At 66.9% G+C, this 18,001-nt stretch overlaps 1 protein-coding gene across 1 annotated transcript; it reads left to right on the plus strand.

Moving 5' to 3' along the window:
• The first annotated feature begins 5,571 nt into the window (after window positions 1–5,571).
• On the plus strand, window positions 5,572–17,326 carry NOS3 (nitric oxide synthase 3). The gene is given in 27 exon segments (XM_074900835.1): window positions 5,572–6,765; window positions 7,231–7,379; window positions 7,935–8,097; window positions 8,186–8,277; window positions 8,390–8,531; window positions 8,620–8,759; window positions 8,939–9,113; window positions 9,205–9,306; window positions 9,409–9,603; window positions 9,674–9,747; window positions 9,848–9,992; window positions 10,102–10,206; window positions 10,596–10,663; window positions 10,752–10,868; window positions 11,468–11,547; window positions 11,550–11,641; window positions 11,716–11,845; window positions 12,210–12,288; window positions 12,913–13,030; window positions 13,033–13,102; window positions 13,675–13,853; window positions 14,087–14,297; window positions 15,136–15,223; window positions 15,412–15,533; window positions 16,365–16,513; window positions 16,849–17,043; window positions 17,115–17,326. Coding segments are annotated over 27 exon segments (3,471 nt in total). The 5' UTR covers window positions 5,572–6,597; the 3' UTR covers window positions 17,238–17,326.
• Window positions 17,327–18,001: the final 675 nt, after the last annotated feature.

Raw genomic sequence — 18,001 nt, forward strand, 5'->3', positions numbered from 1 at the left:
GGTGCTGGTGCCGGTGCCCCCCCCCCGCCGCCCCGGCTCTACCCGCTCGGTGCGCGCAGCATCGGCCTTATTTAGTCAAGGAGCGGCTGTGGGGGGGATGGAGCCGCCGTCCCCACCCTGCCCGGCTCGGCTGGGCTGGGCTGGGCTCGGCCCGGTTAGGCTCGGCCCGGCTAGGCTGGGCTCAGCCCGGCGGGGCTCGGCGGGCGGCGGCGGGCGCTGCGTGTTGACAGCCGGGCCCGCGGGGCGGGGCGAGCGCGGCCGCAGCCAATGGCCGCGGGGGGGGGAACCCGGGAGGAGGGGGGGTCCCCCACCACGCCCGGCCCGGGGGCGCCGATCGACCCAGCCTGGCCCCGCCCCCGCCCCCCATCCCGGGGGTCCCCCGGCCTCCGCCTCCCCGAGCTCCCTCCCCCCCGCCCAGACCCCTCCCTAGGTGCCCCCCAACCCCGGCACATCACAGCAGCCCCCCATCGCCCCGGGTCACCCCCAGCCCCCCCGGTGACACCCCTCCCCCAGCAGACCCGGGATCAGACACACACACACACACACACACACACACCCGCCCCGGAGCTGCCGGGGGTCACGTGGGCACAGGGTCACCCAGGGGTCCGGGGGGGTCCAGCCTCGGGGGGCCCGTGGGGTGCTGGTTACCCCATGCTGGAAGCTCCCTGCTGGGGACCCCCCAGACCCATCCCGCACCCTCCCCGGCAGCGCCAGTCGCCCACCAGCACCCCACCCAGCTCCAGTGGTTCCCCAGGTCCCAGTATGGCCCAGTGATGGGCCCAATCCCAGTCCTGGTTCCAGTCCTGGTGCTGGTCCCAGTCCCACTCCAGGGTTGGATCCCAGTCCCGACCTACTGCTGGTCATGGCCCCAGTGCTGGTCCCCAGTCTTGGTGCTGGGTTCAGATGCTGGTCCCAGTTCTGGTCCTAATCCTCGTGCTGGGTCCCAGTCCCAGTCCCGATTCCAGTTCAGTTCCAATTCCAGTCCACTTCTAATCCCAGTTTCAATCCCAGTCCCACTGCTGTGTCTCAGTTTGGGTGCTGGTCCCAGTCCAGTCCCAATACCAGACCTGTCTGCAGTCTCAGTCCCAGTCCTTGTCCTGAATCCAGTGCTAGGTCCAGTCCAAGTTCTGGTCCCAGTTCAGTCCTAGTTCTGGTTCCAGTCCAGTTCCCAGTTCCAGTCCCAGTCCTGGTCCCAGTTCTGGTCCCAGTCATGGTGCTGGTCCTAGTGCCAGTCCCAGTCCCAGTCCAGTTCCACTCTAGTCCCAGTTCCAATCCCAGTGTAGTCCCTGTCCAGTGCAGTCTCAACTCCAGGCCCAGTCCCAGGCCCAGTCCCAGTCCTAGTCACAATCCCATCCCCGTCTCTGTACCAGTCCAAGTCTGAGTCTGAATCCCATTCCCAGTTCCAATCCTAGTGCTGGTCCCAGTCCTAGTCTCAGTCCAATCCCTGTCCCAATCATGATGCTGGTCCTGGTGCTAGTCCCAGTCTCAGTTCCACTTCAAGTTCCAGTGGCAGTTGAGTCCAGTCCAATCCAGTCCCAGTCCCAGTCTTTGTCCTAATCCCTGCCCCATTCCCAGTGTAGTCCAGTCGAGGTCCCAGTCTGGGTCGCAGTCCCAATATCAGTCCAATCCCAGTCCCAGTCATGATGCTGGTCCCAGTCTCAGTTCCAGTCCCAGTGTCAGTCCCTGTCCTAGGTCCGGTCCCAGTCCCAGTCCCAGTGCTGGATCCAGTCCCAGTCTCAGTCCAATCCCTGTCCCAGTCATGATGCTAGTCCTGGTGCTGGTCCTAGTTCCAGTCCCAGTCCTGGTCCAGCCCAGGTCCCAGTCGCGGTCTCAGTCCCAATCTCCAGTTCCAGTCACGACAATGGTGTTGGTCCCAGTCTCAGTCGCACTCTAGTCCAAGCCTCAGTCCTGGTCCCAGTCCCAGTCCTAGGCCCAGTCTAATCCTGGTCCAATTCATGATACTGGTCCTGATGCTGGTCCCAGTTCCAGTTTCAGCCCCAGACCCTGTCCTGGTACTTGTCCCACTTCCTATCCTAGTCCTAGTCCCACTCCCAGTCCAGTCCAGTTCAGAGCAGTCCAGGTCACAGTCGAGTCCAGATCGCAGTCTCAGTCCCATCCCTGTCCCAGTCATGATGCTGGTTCTGGTGCTGGTCCCTGTCCCAGTCACAGTCGCAGACCAATCCTGATCCTAGTCATGATGCTGATCCCAGTTCCAGTTCCAGTCCTAGTCCCAGTTCCATCCCAGTCCCAGTCCCAGATCCATCCTCCACCACAGTACCAGTCCAGTCCTAGTCCCAGTCCCAGCCCAGTCCTAATCCAATCCTGATCTAATTCATGATACTGGTCCTGCTGTTGGTCCCAGCCCCAGTCCCAGTCCCATTCCCTATCACTTTCCAATCCTGGTCCCAGTCATGATGCTGTTTCTGGGTTTTTTTCCAGTTCCAGACCCCATCCAGTCTGCTCTAATCCCAGTACAGTCCCAGTCCCAGTCCTGGTCCTGGTCCTGGTCCCAATGCCAGTCCATTCCTAGTTCCAGTCTCAGTCTAATCCTGGTCCTAGTCATAATATTTGTCCCAGACCTGGTCCTAGTCTGGTCCCACTCCTTGTCCCTTTCCAGCTCCAGTCCCAGTTGAGTGCCAGTCCAAATCCCAGTTCCAGTCCATGTCCCAGTCCCAGTTCAGTTCTAGTTCCTGTCTTAGTCCCAGTTGCAGAACCAATTCCATCCCAATCCCAGTCTCCATCCCAATCTCAGTTCTGTCTCGGTCTCAATCCAATCCCAATCCCAGTCATGAATCTGGTCCTGATGCTGGTCCCAGTTGCAGTTCCAGTTCCTGTCCAGTCCAAGGCCAAGTTTCAGTTCCATTCCCTGTCCTTGTCCCAATCCCAGTTCCAGCTCCTGTCTCAGTCGCTGCCCAGTCCCAGTCCCAGTTCCCAGTCCCAGTTCAAATTCCACTCGCAGTTCTACCAGTCCAGTCCAGTTCAGGTCCTAGTGCCGGTCCCAGTCCCAATCTCCGTCCAATCACATTCTCTACCATGATGTTGGTCCTGGTGCTGGTCCCACTCCTAGTCCAGTCCCAGTCCCAGACAGTCCAGTTTAGTCCAGTCCCTGTCCCAGCCCAGTCTTACTCCCAGTCTAGTCAGAGTCCAGTCCGGGTTCCAGTCCCAGTCCCAGTTTAGTCCCAGTCTGGCCGCCCCGCGGGCTCTGTCCGAGGTGCTGAAACCGGCGCCGGACCCGGCCCGGACCCGCCGACGGGGCTGTGACCGCCGGGACCCGACCAGCGCAGCCCCGTCCGGCCCAGTGCAGCCCAGAGCAACCCAGTCCGGCCCGGAACAGCCCAGTTAGGTTCAGTTAGGCTCAGCACAGCCCAGTCCGGCCCAGCACAGCCCGGCACAGCCCAGTTCGGCCCAGCACAGCGCAGCTCAGCCCGGCCCGACACGGTCGGGCCCAGCCCAGCTCAGTCCAGTCCAGCTCAGCTCAGCTCAGCTCAGCTCAGCCCGGTCCAGCCCAGCCCAGTCCAGCCCAGTCCGGTCAAGCCCAGCCCAGCCCAGCCCAGCCGAGCCATGCCAAGCCCACAGAAGACGTGCCCCACAGGGCCACGAGTGGGTAGGAGCAGGGCAGGGGGGAGACTGTGGGGCAGGGGGGCTGCAGGCTGAGGGGCAGGGGCCGAGCCGTGGGGCAGGACAAGCTCTGAGCCCCGCCAGGGCCGAGTCCCCGCCCCCCCGGGGAAGGGCAGCCAGTCGGATGGGCGCTCCGCACTGACGGACAGGCTTGCCCCTCCCCCGGCGAACACGGGGGAGCTGGGGGGGGGAGGCGGGTTACGGGGCCGCCTGGGGTGGGGCGAGGAAAACCCTGGGGGAGCGGGGGCAACCTGGGACCCCCACCCCAAGCAGGGGGTGACCGGGACCCCCCCACGCCCTCTGGACCGGGGTAACCCGGGACCACCCACCCTGTTCCAGCACCCACTGCCTCGCACCCAGCCCGTCCCCCGCCTGGTGCTCCCCCGGGGGTCCATGGGGTGCCCCCCACGGTGCTCTGCCACCGCCCCCTGTTACCCCCCGCCACCCCGTCCCGCCACCCCGCCCCCCCCCCCCCCCCCCAAGTCCCCGCTTCCCCCCGGCGCAGGAAGGAACCGCCTGCAGCCGGGGCCGGGCGCGGTTTCCCGTCGGCTGCGGGGACCACGGCCCCCCCCGCCCCCGTCCCCCGCCACAGCGAACCGCGGCCGGACCCCCCAGACAGTGCCCCGGGGACCCTGCACCCACCCCCGGGACAGGACACGGCGCCCGCAGACAAGCCCCTCTTCCCCCCCCCGCACCCCCAGAACATCCCGCAGCCCCCGCCCCGGGGCCCCTGTCCCCTCCTGCAACCCCCCCCACCCCGGCACCCGGGGTCCCCGTCACCACCTCCCCCTGGAACCCCCATCCCACTCGGGGTTACCGTGGGACCCCCTAGTTCTGCCGATAGCTCGGGTGACCCCCTCTTCATCCTGGCCCGTCTCCCCCGAGTGTCCCCCGCCTCCGGTGCCCCCCCGCCCCAGGGAGGCTCCCAGGGGAGCAGTCCCCCCCCATTTCAGGGTGCCCAGCCCGGGGGTCCCTGGGGAGCAGCCTGGCACGTCCATGGCAGGAACTGGGTGGGGAGCTGTGGCCCTGTGCAGGGGGGCCTCGGGGAAACCGGGGGCTCGCTCTGGATGTCTGTCCTACAGCCCGTGGGTTGGGGGGGGGGGGGCGGGGCTGGGTCCCCCGCGGGGCACCCAACCTCCTGGCACAAACTTAGGACACCTTGGGGACACCCCAGGGGACCCACACACAGCAGGAAGGGTGGCGGGGGTAGGGGAGAGCTGGCCCCAGCAGGGCAGGGGGGGGCAGATCCCAAACCCACAGCCCCTTGCCCCTCTCCCTTCAGGTGGGGGGAGCGAATCCCTCCCTGGGGCAGTGGTTGGGGACGGTCCCATGGCTGTGCTGGGGGTCCTGTAGCTGTTTTGGTGTCCTGTAGCCATGATGGGGGGCTCATGGCCGTGCTGGGAGTCCTGTGGCCATTCTGGGGTCCTGTGGCCATGCTAGGGGTTCTGTGGCCATTCTGGGGTGCCGTGGCTGTGCTGGGGGTCCCGTGGCCATGTTGGGGGTTTGGTGGCTGTGCTGGGGGTCTCATGGCCAATCTGGGAGTCCCATGACAGTGCTGGGGGTCTCATGGCCATGTTGGGGGTCCCATGGCCATGCTGGGTGTCCTGGGCCATGCCGAGAGTTCCACTGCTGTTCTGGGGGTCCCGTGGGTGTGCCAGGGCCCTGTGGCTGTGCTGAGGGTCCTGTGCATGCTGCGCCCTCTGCGTTGTTGTCACCGCGTCCCCCTCGTCCACGTGCTGGGGCGCAGGGAGGGCAGAGCAGGCCCAAAGCCCCTCTCATTAGCCCCACGGCAGGGTCCGCAGTGGGGCCCAGGGCCGTGTCCTGGTGGGCGGCGTCACGGTGGTGGGGCGCCCATTGTGCGCGGGGCGGAGGCGTGTGTGGCCGAGGTCACCACTTCCCCACCGCAGCCGGAGGAAGCGGCCGCTCCCGGAGCTGGCAGCTCAGTGGCGGCACGATGGGCAACCTGCCGGCCGTGCTGCCCGGCGCTGCCCGCTCCTGTGGCCTCGGCCTCTGCTCCCGCCAGCTCAGTGCAGCACCTGAGGAGACCACCGGCACCGAGCGGGGCAGGTGGGTGTGCGGGATGGACGGGGTGGGATGGACGGATGGGGTGGATGGGGCAGCGGCACCCACTGTGTCAGCTGCCGTGCCTCGACGGGGACCCCCACACTTGGTCCCCTCATGCCTGGCTCCACCATGGCTCACAGGGACATCCCCACACGGCCTGAGCCCACCGGAGATGTGTCCCTGCTGGTGACATGTCCCCACCGGAGATGTGTCCCCACTGGGCAGCGTGTGTGGCTCGCTGGGGCAGCAGAACCCTGCGCCCACCTGCCTGCCCATGGTGCCCCATGGCATCATGCCAGTATCCCTTGCCCCATGGTGTGTCCCCAGCAGCCCCACTGTGGTGCCCCCAGCCCCCCAATAGCCCGTGGGACACATCGGGACGTACTGGTGCCGGTGGGATGCGTGGGATTGAGTGCGGGTGGGTGGTAGAGCCGTGCCAGGACGCGTGGGGACACCCCAGTCCAGAGGGGACAGGGATGGGAGGTCGGTTCACCCCTTCGGTGGCTGGGAGCCCGCTCTGACTCATGGCCATTGTTCACACTGTCACACACACAAGGCCCAGGAACGCCCCACGCCCCCCCCATCCTGCTGACCTCTCTCCGGCTCAGCCCCTTCCCAGCTCAGCCCCATGAAGCTCAGCTGGGGCCACCACAGGAGCACCAGGAGCTGGGGGGCAGCGGAGGTCCCTGGTCACCCCCATGTCCATAGCACCCCCCCCACCCCATAGATCTCATCACCCCAGTGCCCCCCACTTGCCCCCGCTGGCTCCCTCTTCCCACCCCACGGGGGCCGCGGTCTCCATGGGCGGGTCCCAGCACCCCGGGGTGCCAGAGGCTGTGAGTGTCCCGGTGTTGGAGCCGCTGGAGTGGGTATGTGGGGGTGCCTCCCTCTGGGGTCCCCAGCTGTGGTCTACACATGGGGGTGCAGGCTGGGGGTCCCCACTGTGCCTGGGCAGAGCTCAGGGCTGTCACCCCTCCCAGCACGGCACCCACTCGCCCAGCGGAGCCCCCTCGCTTTGCCCGGCTGAAAAACTGGGAGACGGGGAGCATCGGCTATGACACACTCTGTGCCCAGGCTCTGCAGGTGGGGGGTGCAGGGCTGGGGGGCACGGGGTTCTGGGGGGCATGGCATGCGGGGGGTAGAGCTGGGGGTGCAGAGTTCGGGGTTGAAGGGCTGGGTGACATGGGGCTGGGGTGCAAGGCAGGGTGATACGGTGTCCTGGGGGGTTTGGGGTGCAGGGATTGGGACTGGGGGTGTGGGGCTGGGAGGCAACAGGGCTGGGGGGCATGAGGTGGGGGGGAATGGGGTGTGGGAATGGGTGTGTGCAGGCTTGAGGGCCATAGGGATGGGGGGGTATGCAGGATGGGGGGTGCAGGACTGCAGGTGAAGAGATGGGGGTACAGGATGGAGGAGTGCAGGATGGGGGGGGTGCAGGGCTGAGGGGTCAGGTCTGGCAGGCCCGGGATGGGGGATGTGTAGATGGCAATGCGGGGTATCTGGGAGTGGGGGTGCGGGGCAGGGCCCCCCGAGTGACCCCTCCTGCCCCAGGAGCTGCCCTGCTCAGGGCAGCGCTGCCTGGGCTCGCTGGTGCTGCCGCGGCCGCTGCCGGCCCCAGTCCCCGAGGGTGCCCGTCCTCCCGAGGAGCTGCTGGGCCTGGCCCGGGACTTCATCACCCAGTACTACCTGTCCCTGCGGCGGTGAGTGGGGGCCACGGTGGGGGCCTGCCCTGCCTCGGGGTGCCCCACAGCCCGGTCCATACCCCAGAGCACCCCACAGCCTCATCTCTGTCCTGGAGTACTGCACAGCCCCATCCGTACCCAAGAGCACCTCACAGCCCAGCCCCATCCCTGCCCTGGGGCACCCCACAGCCCAATCTGTACCCCAGAGCACCCCACAGCCCCATCTATGTCCTGGGGCACCCCTCACCCCCATCCATACCCCAGAGCACCCCACATTCCCATCTCTGCCCCAAAGTACCCCAAAATCCCAGCTTTGCCCTGAGCACCCCACAACTCCAGCCCTGCACAAGACAGGTACCCCAAAGCCCCAGCCTTGCCCCAAAGCACATCTCACCCCCATTCCTGCCCTGGGTCACCCCACATCCCCATCCCTGCCCCAAAGTAACCCCAGAGCCTCAGCTGTGTCCCAGGACACCCCCTAGCCCCAGCCCTGCCTGGGAGCACCCTGCACCCCACAGCGGTGTGTGGGGTCTCGGGGAGGGGGGACTGAGGTGAGGGGGTGTCCATTCGAAGGGAGAACTCCCCTGCACACGCCCAGCGGCTGCGGGAGGTAGAAGCCGCTATCGCGGCCACCGGCACCTACCAGCTTCTGGAGCCCGAGCTTGTTTTCGGGGCCAAGCAGGCCTGGCGCAATGCTGCGCGCTGCGTGGGGCGCATCCAGTGGAACAAGCTGCAGGTGAGGGCAGTAGGGGCATCCCACAGTGCTGGCGGGGACCCCCACCCCACACTTGCCCCACGCCTGGGGGTCACCCCGTGTCCCACAGGTGTTTGACGCCCGGGACTGCGCCAACGTGGGGGAGATGTTCAGCTTCCTCTGCACCCACATCCAATATGCCACCAACCGCGGCAACATTCGGTGAGAGCCCTGCCCGGCCACCTCGCTCACTGCTGGCAGGACCCCTCCTCCAGCACCCACAGGCAGTGGGGGTGTCACTGACATCCCACCCTGGCCCCTCCATCCCATCCAGGTCGGCCATCACCATCTTCCCCCAGCGGACGCCGGGCCGGGGCGATTTCCGCATCTGGAACACGCAGCTGATCCGCTATGCTGGCTACCAGCAGCCCGACGGCTCTGTGCGGGGGGACCCCGCCAATGTTGACATCACCGAGGTGGGGAGACACTCACCCCACTGCACCCCTGCACCCCTGGACCCCCCCGGTGCCACGTCCACCCTGACACTGCCATCCCTCCCCCCAGCTTTGCATCCACCATGGCTGGACCCCCGGCGACGGCCGCTTCGACGTGCTGCCGCTGCTGCTGCAAGGCCCCGAGGACCCCCCCGAGCTCTTCCCCCTCCCGTCGGAGCTGGTCCTCGAGGTGCCCCTCCAGCACCCCACGTGAGTGGGGCTCTGCCCCCCCCCCCCCCCCCCCCCCCCAGCCACCACGGGTCCTGCCTGTCCCCCATGGCCCCAAGTGACCTGGGGAGGGGTTGGGAGCAGGACTGGGATAGAGGTTGGGAGGGTTGCTGGGGGATCCCCAGGCAGAGCTCATCCCCACGCCCCCCCTCCCCTCGCAGGTTGGAGTGGTTTGGGGAGCTGGGGCTGCGGTGGTACGCGTTGCCGGCCGTCTCCAACATGCTGCTGGAGATCGGGGGGCTGGAGTTCCCAGCGGCCCCCTTCAACGGCTGGTACATGAGCAGCGAGATCGGCACCAGGAACCTCTGTGACAGCCAGCGCTACAACCTGCTGCCGGTGAGCCCCACGCCCCCCACGGGGGACCCCTGCACCCCCCCGGGCAGGGAATCGGGCTGAGCCCCCCCTCTTCTCCCCATGCAACTGGCAGGAGGTGGCCCTGCGCATGGGGCTGGACACACGGACCACCTCGTCCCTCTGGAAGGACAAGGCGGCTGTGGAGGTGAACGTTGCCGTGCTGCATAGCTACCAGGTGGGATGCGCGGCTGGGGAGAGACGACCCCAACACCACTGGGGTGGGCGCCGGCTGCTCCCAGTCCCCGTCCCCCCCCCTCCAAGCCCACCATCCCCGCAGGCGGCCAAGGTGACAATCGTGGACCATCACGCAGCCACCGAGTCTTTTGTGAAGCACATGGAGAACGAGCTGCGGACGCGGGGGGGTTGCCCAGCTGACTGGGTCTGGATTGTGCCCCCCATCTCGGGCAGCCTCACCCCTGTTTTCCACCAGGAGATGGTCAACTACCAGCTCTGCCCAACCTTCCGCTACCAGGTGGGCCCGGCCCCATGGCCCCCCCCCACCCCCCCCAGCCCCCTAGCTGACCCCCTGCCTGCCCCCCCAGCCCGATGCCTGGAAGGTCTACGTCTCCAAAGGCACCACCGTCACCAGGAGAAAGACCTTCAAGGAAGTGGCCAAGTAGGTGCCCACCCTGGGGGTGGGGGGTGTGTGGGAGGGGCAGGGATCCTGCCCACGGGTGCCAGGGCTGGACGCCTAGCAGGTGATCCCACCTCCGCAGCGCGGTGAAGATCTCAGCCAAGCTGATGGGACACATGATGGCGCGGCGGGTAAAGGCCACCATCCTCTACGCCACCGAGACCGGCAAATCCCGGACCTACGCCTGGAACCTCTGCCAGCTCTTCCGACGTGCCTTTGACCCCAAGGTGGGTAGGGGGAGATGGAGGGGGTGGGATATCTCCCCCGACCCAAAACACCCCCACCATGGGGCCAAAGGCCTGTGGCCTAACACCGTGTCGTTTCGCCCCCCCCAAGGTGCTGTGCATGGATGAGTACGATGTGGTGTCCCTGGAGCACGAGACCCTGGTGCTGGTGGTGACCAGCACATTTGGCAATGGGGACCCCCCCGAGTGTGCAGAGGTGGGGGGCTGTGGGGAGAGGGGGTGGGATGGGGGTGGGGAGGGATGGATTGGAGTGAGATGGAACTGGACGGGGATGGAATGGGGATAGGATGAGATGGGATGGGGTGAGATAGGATGGGATTGGGACTGGGATGACGATGAGGATAGGATGGGGGTGGAATTGGGGCAGGGATGGGATGGGATGGGATGGGGGTGGGATAAGATGGGAATGGGGTAGGGATGGGACAGGCATGGGGGTGGGATGGGATGGGGATGAGGATGAGGATAGGATGAGAGTGGGATTGCGACAGGGATGGGATGGGGATGGGGATGGGATGGGGATGGGGATGGGATGAGATGGGGAGGGGATGGGATGGGGATGGGGTGCTGACATGCTGTCCCCAATAGAGCTTCTCCAAGGCGCTGATGGAGATGACTTCACCCTACACCCATACCTCACAGGCTGAGCCACCCAAGTGAGCACCCCGGGGGTGCCCGGGTGGGGAGTGGGGAAGGGCCGACTGCCCTCACCCTGCCCTCACCCTGCCCTCACATCCCGCACAGGAGCTACAAGCTGCGGTTCAACAGCGTCTCGCAGTCGGACCAGCTCGTCGCCTCCTGGAAGAAGAAGCGGCGGCAACTGAGCAACACCGACAGTGCTGGCACACTGGGCGCCCTGAGGTACTGCTGGCACAGCCATGGCCATGGCGACGGGCACAGGGACGGAGATGGGGACGGGGTCCTCTGCCTGATCACGGTGTCCTGCTTGGGGTGCTCCATCCAGGGGTCTGCACAGTGCCAGGCAGGTCTGTGGCCCAGGGAGGGGGCAGAGCCTGCGGTGGGCACTGGCCCTGGCACCAGCAGCTCCAGCCCCATCCATCCTGTGGCTGTGGGAGGGGGCAGGAACTGCCCCTGGGGGTTCTCAACCCTGAACCCCACTTGTAATGACCCTGACTACGCCCTGCTCACACACCCCCACCCTGACCCACAGTCCTGTGTGCCCCTCACTGAGAGCCCTGAGTATCCCCCACCAAGATCCCTGAGCATCTCCCCACCACAACCCTGAGTGGCCCCCACCCACAGCCCAAACCACCCTCTGCTCACACAGCCCCCCACCCACAGCCCCCACAGCCCTGGGCACCCCCCACCCAGATCCCTGGGTGCCCCCCTCTCCCCTCCCCAGGTGCCCTCACTCACAGTGCAGGCTCCAACCCTCCATCGGAGGGTCTGGGGTCACTGTGCTCAGCCTCACCTCTCCCCTCCCCTCCCCGTGGTGGCAGGTTCTCGGTGTTCGGGCTGGGCTCGCGGGCGTACCCCCACTTCTGCGCCTTTGCCCGGGCAGTGGACACGCGGCTGGAGGAGCTGGGGGGGAGCGGATCCTGCCCATGGGCGAAGGCGACGAGCTCTGCGCCCAGGAGGAATCCTTCCGCACGTGGGCCCGCCTCGTCTTCCAGGTCAGTCTGGGGGGGCATCGGGGGGTGGGTGTGACTCCCTCTGGCACCCACCAGCCCCTTCCCTGTGTCCCCAGGCTGCCTGTGAGACCTTCTGCGTGGGAGACGGGGCAGGGGGGGCCGAGGAGCTCTTTGCCCCCCCCCAGGGCTGGAAGCGTCAGAGGCACCGGCTGGTCGGGCAGCCCCAGGTCACGGATACCCTGGCCGGTACCGACACCCCCCCGCGACCCCCTCCCAAAGCACACCCGGCCCCTCCTGCGGGAGGCCCCTACTCCTCTGCATCGCCCTCCATCCACAACTGGCATGTGTCCCACTGCCCCCCCCCCCCCCCCCGACACCGCCCTTCCCCGCACCCCACAGCTCTGGGGACAACACCCCGCGGCCCCCCCGCCCCGGGACACCCCTCTACAACCGGCGCGAATGTGAGATCCCCACATCATCCTGCCAAGAGTCTCCCCGAGATCCCCCGTGACCTTCCTAGCCCCCCCATGACCTCCCCAGGACCCGCTGTCACCCCCTCATCCCCTCCCAGCCCCCCCGTGACCCCTGCCCCCCCCTCCATGCCCCCCAGGACTGTCCCAGCTGCACAAGCGCCGGGTGTTCCCCTGCACGGTGCTTTCGGTGGAGAACCTGCAGAGCGATGAGTCCAGGTGAGCCCCCCCACCTCGCCCCGGGACACCCCCACATCACGGGACGCCCCCCTCACCCCTGGAACCCCCCCACACATACCCCTGGTACCCCTCCGCACCCTCGGGATGCCCCACCCCTGGGACCCCCAACACCCCCCCTACCCCTGGGCGCCCGTGTCTCCAAGACCCTCCTCACCCCTGGAACCTCCCTGCTCACCCCCGTGGCCCCCACTCCACCCCCCCAATTCCTGGGACCCCTTCACACTCCCGGCACCCCCCCCTCACATACCCCCTGGACCCCTTCGCATCCCTGGGTCACCCCAAACCCCTGAGACCCCTCTGCACCCTCTGGACCCCCTCACCTCCGGGACTCCATGTCGGACAGGACCCCTCATCGCCTGGACCCCCCCAGTCCTGGGACCGCTCTGCAACCCTGGGACCTCCCAAACCCACGGGACCCCCCCACCCCCGCGACACTCTGCCACCCCCCCTACCCTCCCCCCAACACTGGGACCTCCCCACCCTCGGGACCCTCCCAACCCCTGGGGCCTCACCCCCAGCCACCCCCAGACCCACTCTGTACCCTCGCCCCCCCCTCCCCCCGCCCCCTCCCTCCCTGCTGACACCCCCCACCCCCCCCCGCAGCCGGGCCACGCTGCTGGTGCGACTGGACTCGGGGGGGCAGGCGGAGCTGCGGTACCAGCCCGGGGACCACCTCGGCGTGTTCCCCGCAAACCGGGACGAGCTGGTGCGGGGGCTACTGTGGGGCGCGTGGAGGACCCCCCGGCCCCCGAACAGCCCGTCCTGGTGGAGAGCCTGGAGGGGGACCCCGGCGGTAGGGAGGGGTCGGGAAAGGGGAGGGGAGGGGAGGGAAGGGGAGGGAAGGGAAGGGAAAGGAAGGGAAGGGGAGGGGAGGGGAGGGGAGGGGAGGGGAGGGGAGGGGAGGGAAGGGAAGGGAAGGGAAGGGAAGGGAAGGGAAGGGAAGGGAAGGGAAGGGAAGGGAAGGGAAGGGAAGGGAAGGGAAGGGAAGGGAAGGGAAGGGAAGGGAAGGGAAGGGAAGGGAAGGGAAGGGGAGGGGAGGGGAGGGGAGGGGAGGGGAGGGGAGGGGAGGGGAGGGAGGGGAGGGGAGGGGAGGGGAGGGGAGGGGAGGGGAGGGGAGGGAGGGAAGGGAAGGGAAGGGAAGGGAAGGGAAGGGAAGGGAAGGGAAGGGAAGGGAAGGGAAGGGAAGGGAAGGGAAGGGAAGGGAAGGGAAGGGAAGGGAAGGGAAGGGAAGGGAAGGGGAGGGGAGGGGAGGGGAGGGGAGGGGAAAGAAGGGAAGGGGAGGGAGAAGGGGAGGGGGAGAGGAAGGGGAAGGGGAAGGAGAAGGGGCTGGTTGCCCCCATCCCATCCCGTTCTGCTCCCCCACAGGAGGGTGCCCCCCATCCCGCTCCTGGGTGCTGCAGAATCGTCTGCCCCCCTGCACCCTGGCCCAGGCCCTCACTTTCTTCCTGGACGTGGCTGCCCCACCAACCCCCCAGTTCCTGCAGCTTCTGGCCACACTGGCCCGGGAGCCGGCCCACCGCCAGCGCCTGCAAGAGCTCAGCCAGGTGGGGCCAGCGGGGGCATGAGCAGGCTTCCACCCCAGGGAGAGCAGTTGGGGAGAGGTGCTGGGGAGCTGGGATGCTGGGATGCTGGGACCCTCCCTGGCTGGGATACTGGGATGCTGGCCCCCTCCCTGGCTGAGATGCTGGATGCTGGCCCCCTCCCTGGTGGGTATACTGGGTCCCTGCCAGGCCAAGGGCTGGGCGTGGTGGCTGTGGTCCAGCTGGGTGCCTTGCAGGACGCCCGTCTGTATGAGGAGTGGAAGTGGTTCCGGTGCCCCACTCTGCTGGAGGTGCTGGAGGAGTTCCCCTCGGTGGGGCTGCCGGCTGCCCTGCTGCTCACCCAGCTGCCACTGCTCCAGCCACGCTACTACTCCATCAGCTCCGCACCCGGCCCCAGCCCTGGGGAGATCCACCTCACCGTGGCTGTCGTCACCTACCACAGCGAGGGTGAGTGTGGATGGGGACAGGGAGGGGGGGTCCCGGGCAGGGGGCTGCTGCCTTCTGCCCTGCCACCCAAATGGCAATTCCTGCTCCCAGCGCCACCGTGTTGCACCGCCCTGGGGCATCCCGCTGATTCCCAGGGCATCTCCAGGATCTTCAGGGTATCTCCAGGTCCCCAGGGCACCTCGAAGGTCCCCAGCGTATCTTGAGGTGCTCCAGCACATCGCCAGGTCCCAGGGCATTCCCCTGATCCCCAGGGCACCTCCAGGGTCCCCAGGTCACCTCTAGGTCCTCCAGCACATCTTCAGGTCCCCAGGACATCCTCTCAGTCCCCAGGACACCTCCAGGGACCCTAGGGCACCTCCAGGTCCCCCAGGGCATCTCCAGATCCCCAGGGCACCTCTATAGTCCTCAGGGCATATGCCTGGTCCCCAGGGTATCTCCAGGTCCCCCAGCATGTCTCCAGGTTCCGAAGGCACCTCCAGGGTGCCCAGGATGTCACCAGGTTCCCAGGACATCCCCCGGTCCCCAGGGCATCTCTAGGGTCCCCAGGACATCCCTGTCATCTCCAGAGCATCTTGAGGCCCCCCAGCACATCTCCTGGTCCCTCAGGGTATCTCCAGGTCCCCAGGGCCTCCTCCTGGTCCCCAGGGCCCCTCCAGTGTCCCACCCAGCCCCATCACAGAGTGCCTGGGTGCTGTCATTGGACATGGACCTCCGACCCTGGCACCAGCCAGGCCCCAGGCCCCCCAGGGCCCCTGTTCCCCCGGGGATAATGGTGTCCCCAGCCCCTGCCAGGGGGGGCTGTTTGCCGCAGCCCCTCCAGCGCCTTGGCTCCCCGCAGACGGGCAGGGTCCCCTACACTACGGCGTCTGCTCCACCTGGCTGGCGCAGCTGCAGCCCGGGGACACAGTGCCCGCCTTCATCCGGGGGTAAGGAACTGTCCCCTTGCCTGACCCCTGCCTGCACCGCCTGCCTGCATCTCCCTGCATGCCTCAGTGCACCCCTCAACACCATTTCCCAGCACGCCCCCCTCCTTGTACCCAGCACTATATTTCTCAGGATCCCTTCCCCTTCCCTGTCCCTGTGTCCCTGCCACCCAGTGACCCACTGCCCGCAGGGCCCCCTTGTTCCGGCTGCCACCCACCCCTGAGGTCCCCTGCGTCCTGGTGGGACCTGGCACCGGCGTCGCACCCTTCCGCAGCTTCTGGCAGCACCGACTGCACCACCTGAGAGCTGGAGGTTGGGGACAGTGGGACACAGGGACAGGGGGATGTGGGGTGGGGGCATGGGGATGGTGACATGGGGCTGGGGACAGATGGACACGGGGCTGAGGACATGGGGACATGGGGACAGGGGGCTGAATACAGGGGGACATGGGGACAGGGGGACACGGGGACAAGGGGATGTGGGGCTGGGGCTGGGGGATACAGGGCTGGGGCATGGGGACATGAGGACAGGGGGATATGGGGCTGAGGACAGGGGGACATGGGGACAGGGGGCTGGGGATAGGGGGACATGGGACTGGGGCTGGGGGACACAGGGCTGGGGACATGGGGACAGTGGGCTGGGGATAGGGGGACATGGGACTGGGGCTGGGGGACACGGCTGGGGACATGGGGACATGGGACTGGGCGGCATGGGGACAGGGGGCTGGGGACAGGGGCAGAGGCTGGGGGCATAAGGACACAAGGACATGGTGGCACCAGGATGCGGGACAAAAGACACAGGGACACACAGGAATGGAGGGGTGTGGCAACCTGGGGACAGAAGGTTGGGGGTCAGGGACAAGGGGACAGGGTGCCACAGGGGCGCAGAGTGTGGCGATGCGGGGGTGCAGGGCCGTGGGGACATGGGGAGGGGGATGGAGGCTGGGGACACAAGGCTGGGGTGGCATGGGGATAGGGGGACATGGGGTTGGGGGGACACAGGGATGGGGGACACAGGGATGGCGGGACAGGGCAACATGGGGACAGAGGGACATGGGGGGTTGAAGGACATAGGGTAGTGGGGAGGCGGGGTATGGGGCCATGGGGCCACAGGTCCAGGTCGCAGGTGGTGCCCCCCCTGCAGGTGCCCCCCTGGGCAGCATGGTGCTGGTGTTCGGGTGCCGCTCCTCTGCGCTGGACCACATCTACCGGCAAGAGATGCAGGAGGCGCAGGAGCAGGGGGCCCTCAGCCAGGTCCTCACCGCCTTCTCCCGCGAGCCGGGGACCCCCAAGGTGGGACGGGACAGGGGCAGGACAGGGGTGGGGAAAGAATGGAGACAGACTAGGATGGAGCGGAGGACAGGGGCATGATGGAGACAAGAGTGGGGACAGAAATGGAAGGGATGGGGATAGGGACACAAAAGACAGGGATGGAGGCAAGAGTGGGGACAGTGACAAGGATGGGGTATGACGGGGCAGGGTGGGGACATGGGGTCACGTGCCAAGTGTCAGCGGCCACCCCAGCGCTGAGGGATCTGGCGGAGTTGAGAACGGTTAGTTTGAGGTTAATGGTTGGATCTTCAAGGTCTTTTCCAAACTAGATGATTCTGTGATTCTGGTGTCCCCAGACCTACGTGCAGGACGTGCTGCGGACGCAGCTGGCGGCGGAGGTGCACCGGGTGCTGTGCCAGAGCGCTGGGCACATGTACGTCTGCGGGGACGTGACGATGGCCACTGAGGTGCTGCAGACAGTGCAGCACATCCTGGTGCAGCAGGCCGGCATGACGCTGGGGCAGGCGGGAGACTTCATCAGCGAGCTGCGGGTAAGGGCCGGGGGAGGCACAGCATGCTGGCACTGCGCCTGCCACACCGCCTGACGCCTCACTCCCCCCAGGACAAGAACCGCTACCACGAGGACATCTTCGGCCTCACCTTCCGCACGCAGGAGGTGGCCTTCCGCATCCGCAGCCAGTCCTTCTCCATGCAGGAGCGACGGCAGCCGGGCCCGGCCCCCTGAGCGCGCTGGGGCAGGAGGGGCCCCCATGGCTGCACCCCAGCCCCGCTGCAGGCAGCGCCGCCTTCCCAGTAAAGGTTTAGTTTTGATAACCCTGGCCCAGCACTTCACGTTCCCTGGGGTGGCACTGCTGGCACTGCACACGGTGGGAATGGTGGGGTGGACACAGGTGGGCTGGGCTCTCCGGCCGTGGACAGGGCAGATGTGGGACAGCGGGAAATGGTGGGTGGGTTGCGGGAGGACATGGCCACGGGCCCTGAGGCGCCAACAGGGAAGGGATCTCACCCCTGTACTCGGCACTGGTGAGGTCACACCTCGATGACTGGGTTCAGTTTTGGGCCCCTCATTACAAAAAGGACATTGAATGACTCGAGCATGTCCAGAGAAGGGCAACGGAGCTGGTGCAGGGTCTGGAGCACAGGTCTGATGGGGAGCAGCTGAGGGAACTGGGGGGTTTAGTCTGGAGAAGAGGAGGCTGAGGGGAGACCTCATCGCCCTCTGCAGCTCCCTGAGAGGAGGGTGCAGAGAGCTGGGGATGAGTCTCTTGAACTAAGGAACAAGTGACAGGACAAGAGGGAATGGCCTCAAGCTGCACCAGGGCAGGGTCAGACTGGCTCTTAGGAAGCATTTCTTTGCAGCAGGGCTTGTTGGGCGTTGGAATGGGCTGCCCAGGGCAGGGGTGGAGTCCCCATCCCTGGAGGGGTTTAAGAGTCGGGTTGACCCAGCGCTGAGGGATCTGGTGGAGTTGAGAACGGTCAGTGTGAGGT

This window comes from Athene noctua, chromosome 2 (genome assembly GCF_965140245.1).
Source record: "Athene noctua chromosome 2, bAthNoc1.hap1.1, whole genome shotgun sequence".
NCBI lineage: Eukaryota > Metazoa > Chordata > Aves > Strigiformes > Strigidae > Athene > Athene noctua.